The sequence below is a fragment of the Salminus brasiliensis genome, chromosome 17, assembly GCF_030463535.1.
Source record: "Salminus brasiliensis chromosome 17, fSalBra1.hap2, whole genome shotgun sequence".
In the NCBI taxonomy this organism is placed as follows: domain Eukaryota; kingdom Metazoa; phylum Chordata; class Actinopteri; order Characiformes; family Bryconidae; genus Salminus; species Salminus brasiliensis.
The window spans coordinates 34,413,944-34,429,288 of NC_132894.1; the positions used below are offsets into that span (position 1 = coordinate 34,413,944).

Sequence of the window (15,345 nt, forward strand, 5' to 3'; positions counted from 1 at the left end):
GTCACTTTACGTTTGGAAAGCGCGCAGTTTCCTCAATCCAGAACAAACACGCCGAAATATTGGGAAACAGCGGGCGTCGATCATACTTGGAGTAATGACTCAGATGTTTTGGTAGACCTGGACCTTAAAACTTCACGAGTGTGCTGTTCTCCTGAGACAGATATCTGTATGACATCATCATGACATCATGCACTGCACTTATTTGTTTTAAGCACGGCATCGGACGAAGCGCAGTCCACTTCGCACCTTGTTCCAGTTAAGGTTTTTGTTTTTTTCCTGAAGCTCCTTAGGAGGACCATGCAGGAGACCATCAGCACTACTCTCTGCAGTCGGAAAAGGTTCTGGAGGGAAGCTCCAACAGTATTGCCAGAGGAGCCCGACGAAGGAGCCCTGTGAAAGCTGCCCAATTAGTGTAATAAAGAAACGGAACAGGCTCTAAGCAGCCCCCGAACGCACCCCCCCTCCTTGGATCACAGACGCTTAACTTCAAACAGCTCAAGTGTTTTCATCCCTCTCTGGAATATTTTAGCAAGATTGCAGAGCTTCAGGGCTCCTGGAGAGGCTGTGACGTGGGTTCCTCTGCTTTCTGGTTTTAAATGAATGAGTTGATGCAAACTGCCTTAAACTGAGAAACTGCGAGTTGTAGGTGTTGCTTTTTATATGTAAATGTGTCATGTAATAATTCCACATAAGGCGCTAACTAATCAGCATCTCATTAATCAGGCCTTCACATCAAAGGAAAAATGTTTAGCTAGTTCTTTTGCAAGATGTTTGAACTTGCTTGATGCAAACTACTTTAAACATCATGCATTTTCAATGTGCCGTCATCGTTTCACATTAAACACTTCCCAATCTGCAAGCTTACAAATCAAGACTTTCAACTTGACCAACAATCAAACTTTTAGCTTGTTCTTCTACAAGGTGTTTCAACTTACCTCTTGCATAGGTCCCCCTCGTGCCACCAAGTCAGCTCTGATTCATCGAGGCATGGACTCCACAAGGCCTCTGAAGGAGGCAACATTAGCAGCATTAGCATCATTTAAGTCAGTGGTGGGAAGCTGGGGCTGAAGTCCAGCACAGTTTGATGATTTTCCTGTTCTTACTGACCTATACCTGCCAGTTACCAGGTGAGTTGAATCAGGTGTGGAAAGACCTCAGCTGGAAAGACGCACAACTGCAGGAATATTGCCCTCCTGGAGCAGAGCTGCCCACCCCTGCTCTAAGTCCTGTAGGTTGTGAGGTGGCACCACCATGAGCATCAGTGAGCCTGTCACTGGTTCACCGGTTGTCCTTCTTTGGACACCTTTGGTAGGTTCCCAATCCGTCTTGGCTGGATGATATTTCTGGGTGGTGGACTCACCCACTCTCAACCGAACTTATAAGTATAAGAACCAAACCTAGCACCAGTACCAACACCAGTGTCACACCAATAATCCACTGCCCAACAATATCTGGTCAACAGCGGTCTGGAGGTGAAAACCTGCCAAATCCTGCTGAATGTAGGGGTTGATAAATAGTACAGTCCCAAATAGTGGAGGGAAGTGAAGGTAGGTGGAGCTGATATGTAATAAAGTGAATGAGGAGTGTCCTGAAGTCCTGATTCTTTCAGAAAGTGGGTCAAAGCGGAATAGTATAACCAATAACTTTCAGATTAGTGGACCTTGAGAAAGCTACTCCTGCCTTTAGAGGTCAACACAGCATTTGAACTGCAGCTAAATTGAAATTGAATACTGCCTCGCCATGACCTCCCAAGGAAGGTCTGAAGGAGAGCATTCAGATATCGAGCTGTTAAGACCTGTCATCAGGTTTAAGGGTGAGCAAGGGCCTTCGGATGAAAAGAGAGAGAGAGGACGGATGAAATGAAAAGGCCTGTTCAGAGATCGCTCTGCCGTCCTCTGTGTTAATAATGATTAGCCTCCACAGCTTAGCACTCCTGCGCCCCTCACAATGAAGAGATATAGCCCAGAGCTCCTGCTCTTGCTCATGTCTTAGCTCTAGTCTAGTGCCATTACTTGGACATGATTACAGAGAATGAATGAGAGTACTCTCCATCCCCTTTCTTCTTGGCAGTGCCCTGCCTAAGCAACGTGAAGCTCTTCAGTCATGGCCCACCGGAGTCATTTATCGATGTTGCCTTGAGTCTGTCTGAGCCTTTTTGTGTTTCTGTTGTTGAAGCTCTAGTTTGGCAACAAAAATACATCTAGTCATCCAAACCAAGTCACGCCATCACCATGTGTGGTGTCTGAGGTTGCTTTTTTAGTTCTGAGGTGGAGCTTTGAGGCTAATGTAGCTAGCAGTAATGAAAGCTTCAGGGATGGGAGATCCTCTTGGATTTGGCATAAACTCATTGCACCTGATGGCTCAGGAGAAATTGCTTGCTTAAATCTGCCACAAGATGGCACTGCAGGATTCTGTACCAGCTGTTAAGCTTGGTGGTGGTAGCATCATGCTCTGGGTCTGTTTTGCTGTCAGTGGAAATGGTACATTGCACAAAGTGGATGGAATAATGAAAGCCTATCTCAGACTAATGGCCTGCTGAAGTCATTTATGGACACTGCCTTGAGTCGGTCTGCCGACAAGCCTTTTTGTACCTCTGTTACATACATCAACATATAGTCAATCGGCCAAGCCATCACCATCACTTCAAGGCTAATGTAGCTAACAAGTAATCAGGGATGGGACATTACTTTGGAGTGAGAGTGATTGTACTTTGCTGCTGTAATTAAGTGGTGGAAGTAATTAAGTTTGGAAAATTTGGGACTCGAGCAGTGAGGAATCTTTAGGTTCCTCTTGGCCTTCTGGAAAGATCTAATGCTTTCTTGGTATTAACCCATTGCACCCGGCAGCCCAGAGGAAAAAAGAAAGTCACTTACTTAAATGTCCCACAAGATGGATCTACTGGATACTGTACCAGCTGTTAAGCATGGTGGTGGTAGCACTATTCTCTGAGTCTATTTTGCTGCCATTGGAACGGGTGGTGTAAGTAATTTCTAATAGCCTTCCTTATATGTTTTCTGACACTGTATGACTGTAATTTATAAACATGGACATAGTTAGATATCAGAATGTCATTCAGTGTCAAATGTAATGGGACACTTGAGGTGTGTGACAATACAGATCAAGCTTATGGTGGCTTTGAATGCACAGTACTTGCAGCTCCTATTGCCCGTTACTTGCCTTCATAGGACACAAAACACTTTCCTGTGTATAAAATTGCCTGTATCAGACAACACTTATTGAGCTTAGTGAAATCCTTTCCTATCTTGTGTCCACTGTGACTATATTACCCCCTGACTGTACAATTTTCCCCATTCTACATTTGTAACCATTAGTATGTGTCCTTCTTCTCCTCTCAGGTTCTCCTGTTCCATGACCAGTCATATGGGATCCACTACGAGTACACAGTGTCCCTAAACCAGTCTCAGGAGAGCAGCAGCGAGGTGCCGAGGGAGCCCGAGTACCTGTACCTGTGGACACACAGCAGCTGGGAAAGCTGCAGTGTCCAGTGCGGCGGAGGTCAGTGCAAGCACTTTTACACAGAACTCTATATTATACATACACTGTATGTCCAAATGTTTGTGTACACCCCTTGGAATGAACGCATTCAGCTAAATTGCACCCATTGCTGAAACAGATGTGCAGATATCCACACACACACACACAGCTCGTCTAGTCCCTGTAGAGAGGTATTGCCAATAGATTAGGACTCCCTGGATCAGATGGAGTGAGCTAGAGGGGTACTGGTGGTGCTCAATCCAGTACTTTTAGGATAAGTTGAGTAAGAGGTGATGAGGTGGGGTGATGAGATGGGGTGGTGATCATCCAATATCCTGACCTCAATAACGCTGAATGCAATCAAATCCTCACAGCAGGGTGCTCCTCCAAAAGCTAGTAGAAAGTCTTCTTCCCTAGGCAGTAGAGACAGTTACTCCAACAGAAGCAGGATAAAGTCTTGATACCCTTGATGTCAAAAGAAACAGTGAGTGAGCAGATGTCCAAATACTTTTGTCTTTTGTGTATGGAGTAATATGACTATTCATGTCTGTGGATTGCCGATGTCTGTGGCACTGGTCAGCCACATTGTTTTCACTTTAGATTCTCTCCAAATGTGGTGTTAATAAAAGAGAGTCCTTGATTAGAAGCTAAAGCTAAAGCTGCCCCGAGTCTAACCGAATCAAGGAGGCCTCCGATTTGCCGTTCAGTTTAATACAGTTAAATGAAGGGCTGTCAGAACGGAGGCTGAACATGGGCCTTCTCGCCAGCTGCTCCTCAAAGCCTCCGTGCCGAGGTCTAAATGGGCGGACACCACAGCTGCTCAATTATACCTGACTAAACACACTCTGAGGACTAATACAGTGATTACATTTATGAGCAGGGAATAAAGGGGGTGTTAAGGAAATGAGCTCAGCACAGGAGTTTAGAAGAGACTGTGAATCATCGCAGGACGAAACTCGAAAGTGGATTAAATTTAACATGAATTCATTTATTTAGCGTTTTAGTTTCTTTTTGATGTGTTATATGATGACGTATGTGACTTTGGTCTATTTACCACCCTGTTATTTTACCTCTGATAGAAACACACTGATTTTCCTTTCATGGAGGGTTCGTCAAAGAAAAGCAATTAACTCTGCTGATTGGCTGGTTCACAGCACTGGTGATGGCTTATTCATGGCAATGCTCCAAAATCTAGTAGAAAGCCTTCTTTCCTAGACAGTAGAGACAGTTACTCCAGCATTGATTTTTAAGAAACAATAAATGAGCAGGTGTCCCAAAACTTTTGCCCAGAACCTTTTAGATTGGTGCTCTGTAGCATAAAAAAGGTTTATTTTGAGTATTTTGGTTAAAGGTTCTTTGGATTGGTGGAAAACCTCCCGTGAAATGTTCTATACAGATTAGTGATTTTGTATAGTATCAGAAAGGGTTCCACTATGAATGGCTCTGTTGTTGGGTAACGGGTTCTTCGGATTGGGAGAAAACCTTTAGTAGATGATTCTTTCAAAGATGGTTCTGCATAGAAATGGTGGTATGTAGCATTAAAAAGGTTCCACTATGAATAATTATTTACTTGGTTTAAACGTTCTTCAGGTTGATAGAAAACCTTGTAAATGGTTCTGTTTAGAACCTTTTAGGATGGTGGTATGTAGCATCAAAAATAATTATTCCACTATGAATGGTTCTGTCTTTGATTAAAGGGTTCTTTGGATCAGTAGAAAACCTTTAAAAGATGGTTCTTTCAAAGATGGTTCTGTTTAGAACCTTTTAGAATGGTAGTATGTAGCATCAAAAAGGTTCCACTATGAATAATTATTGGCTCGGTTAAAGGGTTCTTCAGATTGGTGGTAAACGTCCTCTTAAACATTCTATACTTTTTATCTTTTTGAAAAATGATTTTATATAGTATCAGAAAGGGTTCCACTATGAATGGTTCTGTCTTTGATTGAAGGGTTCTTCAGATCAGTAGAAACCTTTTGAAAATGGTGGCATGTAGCATCAAAAAAGGTTCCACTATGAATAATTCCAATGGTTCTTTGGATGGGAGAAAAATCTTCTGCAGAAGCACGATCATTTGATTTTTAAGAAACAATAAATGAGCAGGTGTCCCAAAACTTTTGTCTAGAACCTTTTAGAATGGTAGTATATAGCATCAAAACAGATTCCACTATGAATAATTATTTGCTTGGTTAAAGGGTTCTTCAGGTTGATAGAAAACCTTGTAAATGGTTCTGTTTAGAACCTTTTAGGATGGTGGTATGTAGCATCAAAAATAATTATTCCACTATGAATGGTTCTGTCTTTGATTAAAGGGTTCTTTGGATCAGTAGAAAACCTTTAAAAGATGGTTCTTTCAAAGATGGTTCTGTTTAGAACCTTTTAGAATGGTAGTATGTAGCATCAAAACAGATTCCACTATGAATAATTATTTGCTTGGTTAAAGGGTTCTTCAGGTTGATAGAAAACCTCATAAATGGTTCTTTTTAGAACCTTTTAGAATGGTAGTCTATAGCATCAAAAAGGTTCCACTATAAATAATTATTTGCTTGATTTAAACGTTCTTCAGGTTGATAGAAAACCTCATACATGGTTCTGTTTAGAACCTTTTAGAAAGGTGCTATGTAGCATCAAAAACAATTATTCCACTATGAATAATTCCAATGGTTCTTTGGATGGGAGAAAAATCTTCTGCAGAAGCACGATCATTTGATTTTTAAGAATTAATAAATGAGCAGGTGTCCCAAAACCTTTGTCCATTTAGTGTATATGTTTCAATTATAGCAGGTATGTAATTTATGTCTTTTCTAAGCTATAAATGAAACGTATGGAATGTGTGTTTGATCTAGAACAGAAAAAGCATGTTAGCTTAGCGCTAACACACTATTAGAAACCCCATAGGGGCGCTATAGAAGCAGCTGCAGGCCCGCTACAGAGCCAGAAATCAAATCCAATCCAAATCCAATTCGAGTCCAAGGTGCAAGGGAGTAGTTTAGCCCCCTGTGAGACGGCATAACTCGCTGTATTGATGAAGTCAGCTTTCAGCAAAGCCGGCCGATGACTCTGCATTCAGAGAAGCTGCACAATGTAGCACAAAAACTGCACACAATCGCCCTCGTTCTGAAAAGGCACATCACGATTTCCTCTGCCAGCCTCCAATTTACTCTCCTTTGGACTGTAGCTCGGCTCCCCGTGGGGAGTGCAGGCCTGGCGTAGCTTGTGTGAGCGGGGACAATAATAAGTATTGTGTGGGTGCTAGCAGGAGGTCGGCGGCAACGCTGTGTGTAGTCTCAGCCGTCCTTCTCCACCTACTTCAAAGAGTTGTTCAGCAAAACATCAAATTCACACAGCTCACGACCCCCTTACTTCAGATGTAGCCAAAACATGTTGATGTACAGGAGCTCTGAGGCTAATGGAGCTAACATGTAGCTGGAAGTACCTACTCACACACTCTCCTCAAAGCACATGGAGGTGTTCAGCAGTCTCCAGTAGGCTTGATTATGGGGTTCCTGAAGCTGCATGAATCTGTTATGTTTAATAATTGGAGATAATAATTGATATGTTTCTTTTTTGCTGCTATAGATGGAGATTAGTTATAGCACTACATATCATTTATAGGTTCCACTATCATTCCACTGAATTGTTCTTTGCCTGGTTCAAGGGTTCTTCACATTGGTGGAAAATCTTCCTTTTACAATTATTTTAAGAAATGGTTTATATCAAAAAGTTCAGATTGGTACAAAACGTTTGTAGATGGTTTTCTATAGAACTTCTATAGAACTGTTTTTGTTTTTTCTGATTTGTAGCAAACCCTTTGTAGATTGTTCTCTTTAGAACCTTTTAGATTGGTGCTCTGTAGCATAAAAAAGGTTTATTTTGAGTATTTTGGTTAAAGGTTCTTTGGATTGGTGGAAAACCTCCCGTGAAATGTTCTATACAGATTAGTGATTTTGTATAGTATCAGAAAGGGTTCCACTATGAATGGTTCTGTTGTTGGGTAACGGGTTCTTCGGATTGGGAGAAAACCTTTAGTAGATGGTTCTTTCAAAGATGGTTCTGCATAGAAATGTATAAAAATGGTGGTATGTAGCATTAAAAAGGTTCCGATATGAATAATTATTTGCTTGGTTAAAGGGTTCTTCAGGTTGATAGAAAACCTTGTAAATGGTTCTGTTTAGAACCTTTTAGGATCTTAGTACGTAGCATCAAAAAGGTTCCACTATGAATAATTATTTGCTTTGTTAAAGGGTTCTTCAGGTTGGTGGAAAATGTCCTCTTTCTATACAAAAATGATTTTATATAGTAAAAAGGAAAGAAAAGGGTTCCACTATGAATGGTTCTGTCTTTGATTGAAGGGTTCTTCAGATCAGTAGAAAACCTTTTAAAAATGGGGGCATGTAGCATCAAAAAGGTTCCACAACGGTTCTTTGGATGGAAGAAAAATCTTCTGCAGAAGGTTCTGTATGGATTTCTTTAAAAAAGGTTCTACAATAATCCTTTGCCTGGTTAACACGTAGAACCCTACATTTACTACTCAGTTGCTAGTCCTGAGGCAGAAACCGTTGAGTCCCACAGGGGTGGGTTTTAGGGTTTATGACAGTGTTGCTAAATGCAGGGATAATGCAGTTGCATATTGGTAGAAAATCTTTTGTAGATGGTTCTCTATAGAATCTGTTTCATTGCTATATAGAACCCCATTTTGTCTGGGAATGTCATCATTTCAAGCCAAATCTAAATAGAGACTCCACCTCCACCTGCGCCTCCCACCGCCTCCTCCACACACATAGTAAATAACTCATTAAAATGAATAAACGCTAAACTGGAGATATTTTGAGAGAGAGAAGCTGAGCAGTGGCTGAATGGGACGTTTGCCCACGTTCTGCAAAGCTGGTCCAATTTGCCAGTAATTGCTGCAGATGAATTTGTTTGTGTAGGTGGAGCATGTGTAGGTCAATTGATGGCAGTCCCACATCCCTGAGCCCTTCAGACTCTCAGAGTTTCCGAGATGTGCTTCTGCTTTCGGAGACGACGGAGGTCATGTTGCCCTGGTTACTGTGAAGAACAGCACTGTAGAAACATCCCTTAGGTTTTCAAACAAAAACAGCAGTTGACCCGTCAACGAGCTCCCGCAACCCTCACCGCTGAATCGCTCAGCGGAGGCTGGCAGGACATTGCTTTTATTATAAGGGACTTTTCTTTACTGTAGTGGCAGGAAGAGCCTGGCCCGACCCATCAAACCATGACCCAACAACCGTCAGACACGGGCCTCTCCAAGCAGCTTCCCAGCATCCTCAACATTGACATAACTGAGACCTAATAGCAGAAGAAGACAGTAAGAGGATAGCGGAGGGTTTCCGGGTAGCCGTTTCCGGGTAACCGTTTCCGGGTAACCGTTTCCAGATAGCCGTTTCCGTAGCCGCTGTGGTGTTATTAAGAAATGGCAGGTAACGGAGCAGACTCTGAAGTGGTGGTGCACTGTTATACTTCTGTGCAGTGACACCTGCTTTCTACTAGATTCTAAAGGGACATTGCTTGAATTTGATTGCATTCAGCAACAAGAGTTTTAGGGAGGTCAGGATGTTGGATGATGATCACCACCCGAACTCATCATACCCAACTCATCCCAAAAAAAGTACTGGATGGAGCTCCACCACCATCCATCATTCCAGAGAACACAGTTCTTCCACTGCTCCACAGCTCCTTAATGCTGGGGGGCTTTAGATACCCCTATACTAGCCCACGCCTGGTGTTTTTAGGCAGCATGGTGGCAATAGAGTCCTATTCTATTGGCAAGGACTAGACAGGTGTGCGTGTGTCAGCAATTGGTGCAACCTAAAAGTAGCTGAATGCATTCATTAGAATGGGTGTCCAAAAATATTTGGACATATAGTGTATATGAATATATATATGTATGCAAAAAGAATGGGTGTCCAAAAATATTTGGACATATAGTGAATATGAACGTATATATATAAAGGTATAGAGAAAGGGTTTTTTTACATTGACCTCCAATGAAAGTTAAGAAGTTTTTTCTTCTCCTTTAAAGTTGTCTGTTTGGAGATACAAGGTTTTTGTGTGACAGCGACAAGACATGTAATGTAGTTCCTTGACTTTCTCTCGCTCTTAATCCCTCTGTCTCTCTCTGTCCATTTTCCCTCTTCTTTTTTTTTGGGTCTCTCCTCTGCCCTTCAGCAGTCCCCCCTCTGTGGGATTAGTCTCTGGCCGCTCGTGGTTTTGCCTTGGTGCATTCATCACTACACAAAATGAATACGCTAATCCTGCAGTTTGGCGCCGTGCCGCGCTTCCAAAGCTGCCACTCGTTTGAAGGCGGGGTTCGCAGCGCGTAAGGGTCAACGCATTACCCGCAACTCATTTGGTTGGAGTCCAGTTAATTACTATAAATAGCCTCTGTGAGTTTTGGGTCGTTATCTGTAATTAACAGAGTTTCAGTCTCTAATTGCCTCTCAATTAGACGGGACCCTGATGTAGCCGGGCTGGAAAGGTTACGGAGGCCGAAGAGAGACTGGGTTTGCGGTGGGTTTGCGATTAAGCCACTTGCAGCTGAATAAGTATTGGTGTATTAGTGATCATGTTGGTCTGCTGTCATGCAAAAACCTTGTATCTCTCAAACTGCAACTTTATAGAAGACGTAAAAAAAAACCCAAAAAAAACAATTAAGGAAATTTGGAGCATTTCTATTGGTCTGTTCATCAGGAAATTCTGATACGACATAAATAACAACAGCCAGATTCACATTATGGAGAAAAATGGAAAACGGCAAAGTGTAGGTTTGTGATTTCGCGACGACGCCACATCTGATTCACTACCTAATGAGTTGAAACAGGTGTGTTTGAGCAGGTGAGCAAGAGAATACAGTATGCCTGGGGTCTCAGGGGTGGGATACATAGTTTTTAAAAGCCATAAGAAGGTACGTCTGTACAGTAAAGATGCAGTCAGGTCAGATATCTGGATAATAACTGGTAATATCCTTAAAAAATGTACGTTTTCTTAAGAATGTCTGTTTTTCTATCCACAGGAGAGAGAAGGACGGTGGTTTCCTGTATGAGGATTGTTAATAAAACGATGACGCTGGTGAACGACAGCTACTGTCAGCCAGAGAACCGCCCAGCACCTCAAATCCGGCACTGCAACACACACCCCTGCCAGTACAGGTAACACACACACACAGTAACACAGCTCTAATTGGTGCGAAATCGTGGAGGAGCCTTGACTCATCTTCATCTTCATGAGATTTTGGTCCATGTTGACTATGAACACACCTAAAAGCTGTGAATCTCCGGAAGTAGCCTTTACATGACCAGGGTCAAATGTGGCATTGAAGAGATGATTGATTGGTATTAACAAGCCCAAAATTGGCTTTGAACATGAACATGAACATGTAGGTGTACAGGGGAGGTGTATGTATAGCAAAGCACATCACAAAACATAGCAATTAGGGCTGCTTTAATGATGCTTTAATAAATAATTCATTAATAATAATTAATCAATAAGAGTAAAGGTAACAGCTATAATAGCCATAATAGGTGGCCTTGAGCCTCTGCTTTACCCCAAGAGCTCCAAGCTCTACTTTGAACACTAGTTTGAGCCTTCAGTTAAACAAAGTGAGGAACATCAAAAAAAGGAGTCTGGAGAAGCAGAAATGAGCAATTAGGGCTGCTTTGATGATTAATAAAGAATTCATTAATAATAATGAATCAATAAGAGTAAATTATTTACAGTAACAGCTGTAATAGCACTAATAGGACCAGAACACTGATACGGTACTTTCTCCATGTCCAATAGCCCTGCTATCAATTGGAAGGCTATTAAGGTACGCAAATCCTTCCCAGCACAGCTCACTGACCCCAACTTTCCCCCAACGGCACTCGGTCCAAACATAATACATTACCTCCTCCGTTCTCATTGGCCTTTCACAGGCACCATCTGTGGGATACAAAAAGGCTGTATGCTTATCCTCGCAGAGATGCCATACATCACGAAGACCACCAATTAACCCTTGTTATCAAATGTTTCCACTCTTTGCTCTGAAATCATAATAATAACAATAATAAGTGGATAACTGTGGATCCAGGCTGAGGATGTTATTGAATCATGGATGAGCGGTTAGGCATTGGGCTCTCCGCCACATGTGGACACACACTTTGGATTTGAGCTTTAATTCAGTTACACTGAACTTATCATCTGTGCTTTCCAGAAGATGGTGTCACTATTTAGCTTCAGGAGAGAGAGAGAGAGAGAGACAGAAAGAGAGAGAGAGAGAGAGAGAGAGCAGGTTTCTAGCTATAGATTCCCCTGCTGAATTATCTACACCACCTGACGAGCCAGGGAGCGGCAGCATTCTGGCAGGACCGACGCACAGTGTTCATTTAGCTTTGATTGAGTTTGATTAAGACGTGTTTAAAAGTTGCCAGAGTAGAGTTATATTTTTCCAAATGTTAGCTTGAGGCTGGATCAATGAATACTGTCACAGATCAGAGCGGATCAGTGTGTTATTCTTATAGAACTGAAGGTCGAACGGGTATTTGCTTACACTAGTAGTTACCTTCATAATTTTCTGTACACAGGTTACTGTATACTGCCAAAAATGATAGTATATATATATATATATATATATATATATATATACTGTAGACTGCTAAAAATGATTGTATATGTATATATATTTATAAATCCATCTCTTTTAGCAGTATACAGTACATATATATATATATATGTATATATATATATATATATAATATGCTACAAATTATAGCATATACATATATATATATACATAATTTTAGCAGTATATAGTAACCTGTGTACAGAAAATTATGAAGGTAACAGAATGTAGTAATAATAATAATATTGCACACCCCACTTTTTTATTTCTAAAAAAAGTTTAAAATAGCCAATAAATTTTGTCCCACTTCACGATTGTGTCCCACTTGTTGTTGATTCTTCATAAAAAATTACAATTTCATATCTTTATGTTTGAAGCCTGAAATGTGGCAAAAGGTTGAAAAGTGCACAGGGCCGAATACTTTTGCAAGGCACTGTATATACATAAACTATCATTTTTAGCAGTATTCAGTAACCTGTATATATATATATATATAGCCAGCCTACCCATGTCATATCTTCTTCATGTTATTTCCTCACATGTATGTATTGTACAGTCTGTGGCCTTGAGCCTCTGCTTTACCCTAACAGCTCTGAGCTTCACTTTGAACACCATCAAATATTCTGAACCTTCAGTTACACAAAGTGATGAACATCAAAAAAAGGAGTCAGGAGAAGCAGAAATGAGCTACCAGAAACTTCTGATCAAAGAAAAGAAAAGAAAGTAAAAGTGATGAGGGGAAAAATGGCTCTGGCTTTTTTTAGGCTGCAAATTGGTTTGAGGGTTTATTAGTGCAGCTCCCTGCAGGTTCCAGATGTTTCCCTGTTTGCCCGTTATGGCATCGTTGTCGCCATTATTGCAGAAGGCCAAGTGCCGACGCTGTATTTTTTGATTCTGTTGTGTCTTTGCTGATTTTCCACATGTTCCATTATAACTGACCTTGTGCGCAGCAAGCCGAAAGATAATAACGCCGCTCACATTAGTGCTGGCTGGATGCTGACATCATGATTCAGTGCAGTGTTTCAGAAGTTATTATGATGATTATGTTACTCAGTCTCTCAGAAGTCCATTTAACTCCACAGATGTTGCTTAGGAGGCTTTTCTGGAGGTGAAAGTTGAGGTGCAGTGCTTATTTGAAGACATTACGGTGGCGATTCTCAGCACACAGCTCCCTGTTTAGCTTTGCAGTACGTTTACATATGAGCTCATTAACAGCCAATCAGAATGGACATGTTAATGAGCTTGCGCATATTAAAGACCTGCACATAGTAGGGGTTCCATGTATTCTCCACATGCACCAAATTGAACTTTGCAGGGTGTTTACATTTGATCTCATTAACAGCCAATCAGCCAGTCAGAATAGGCATATTATTAGGCTCATGCATATTAAAGACCAGCCCATATTAAGAATGTAACGATGCATAGATTCGTACACATATGGTGGCATCTAGTGAAATCAGGGGTGTATTCGCTGGCACATGTGCTTGTGAAATTACTGTTTACCCTAATTTACATATGATCTCATTAACAGCCAATCAGAATTAGGCAGTTAGACGTTTGTGTGTATTAAAAGAACAGCACATAAAGTTGCATGAAGTTTTGGAGATACAAGGTGTCCTTGCTCACCCAGCAGTGTTAACCCAGTTCAATCTCAGATTAAAGGCACTGAAAGCAGATGAATGTTGTGGGTAATGCTGTAAAGCTGTCATATCTGCTGACAATCTCAGCGGTCATTTAGTCAGAAAGCAACTGGAATCCTACAGACCGGTCAGCCCCCTGCTGTGTAATTTGACAGACAGCCTCACTGGTAAATTGGCCTAGAAACCAGGAGAGACCCTCAGTTATATGGGAGTCATATCTCTACTCCAGGTTATACTAATTCATCTGAATAAGGGCTTAAATGCAGCTTTCCAGGTTATTCAGATTGAAGTGGAACCGCTGGGGGTCCGGCATGTTTCGCCTGCTTTTCTGCACATGTGAAAAGGTCCAGTCCTCACAAGTCTTTGGCTTTTATGATTGATTTAATAGAGTCGCTTTCTTCTTTTCTCTCTCTCTCTCTGTCCCTGAGCACAGAGGGGGGGGGGTACAAGAGGCAGAGATAAATAATATAGATAGACATATCAAGAGAGATAGAGTAATGGTCAAATGCAGAGTCAGATAGATAGATAGACAGACAGACAGACAGACAGACAGATAGATAGATAGATAGATAGATAGATAGATAGATAGACAGACAGACAGACAGACAGATAGATAGATAGATAGATAGATAGATAGATAGATAGACAGGCAGACAGACAAGTAGACAGACAGACAGATAGATAGATAGATAGATAGATAGATAGATAGATAGATAGATAGATAGATAGATAGATAGATGGACAAACAGACAGATAGATAGAAAGACAGATAGACAGGCAGACAGACAAGTAGACAGACAGATAGATAGATAGATAGATAGATAGATAGATAGACAGACAGATAGACATATATATAAATATATTTATAGATTGATAGACAGATAGTTAGACAGACAGATAGACAGACAGACAGATAAATAGATAGATGGACAAACATACAGACAGATAGACAGACAGACAGACAGACAGACAGATGGCTTGATTTATAGATGGGAGGACATATACATAGACAGCTGGAGAGACAGACGGATAGAGGGACAGAGAGACAGACAGGAAAATGTAAAAAGCAGGACGTGTAAAAAGTTCTCTCTGTCTCTCAGGTGGGTGGCTGGTGAGTGGGGTCAGTGTTCGGTGACTTGTGGGCCAGGCCTGCAGAAGCGGGAGGTGGGCTGTGTGTACCAGCTCCAGAATGGCACCTACATCTCCACACGGGACCTTTACTGCATCAGCGCCAAACCCGCCAGCCTGCAGCAGTGTGAGGGACGCCACTGCCTCACTGTCTGGGAGGCCTCGGAGTGGTCCAAGGTACATGCACATTACCGGGCATTCACAGGATAGGTGTGTGTGTGTGTGTGTGTGTGTGTGTGTGTAGGGCCTGTGGCCTGTGGAGGGCAGTGTGGTAGTTTTCACACTAAATCTCTCTATCTCTCTCTCTCACTCTCTCTCTCTGCCTATATCTTCCTTTTTCTTGTTATGTCGATCTCTTTTTTACAATCTTTGTCCTTTACTGTCTCCCTCACTCTTCCCCATGTCTTCCTCCCTCTGTCTCTCTCTCTCTCTCTCTCTCTCCCTCTCTTCATCTCTCAACCCCCT

General features: G+C 41.7%; 1 protein-coding gene across 1 annotated transcript in view; it reads left to right on the forward strand.

Annotated features, from left to right (window-relative positions):
* adamts17 (ADAM metallopeptidase with thrombospondin type 1 motif, 17) overlaps window positions 1–15,345 on the forward strand; it is a 119,654-nt gene that overhangs the window by 92,528 nt on the left and 11,781 nt on the right. The window contains exons 18-20 of the mRNA XM_072660045.1: window positions 3,357–3,516; window positions 10,526–10,661; window positions 14,853–15,057. Coding sequence (XP_072516146.1) covers window positions 3,357–3,516; window positions 10,526–10,661; window positions 14,853–15,057 — 501 coding nt within the window. The remainder of the gene's footprint in view (window positions 1–3,356; window positions 3,517–10,525; window positions 10,662–14,852; window positions 15,058–15,345) is intronic.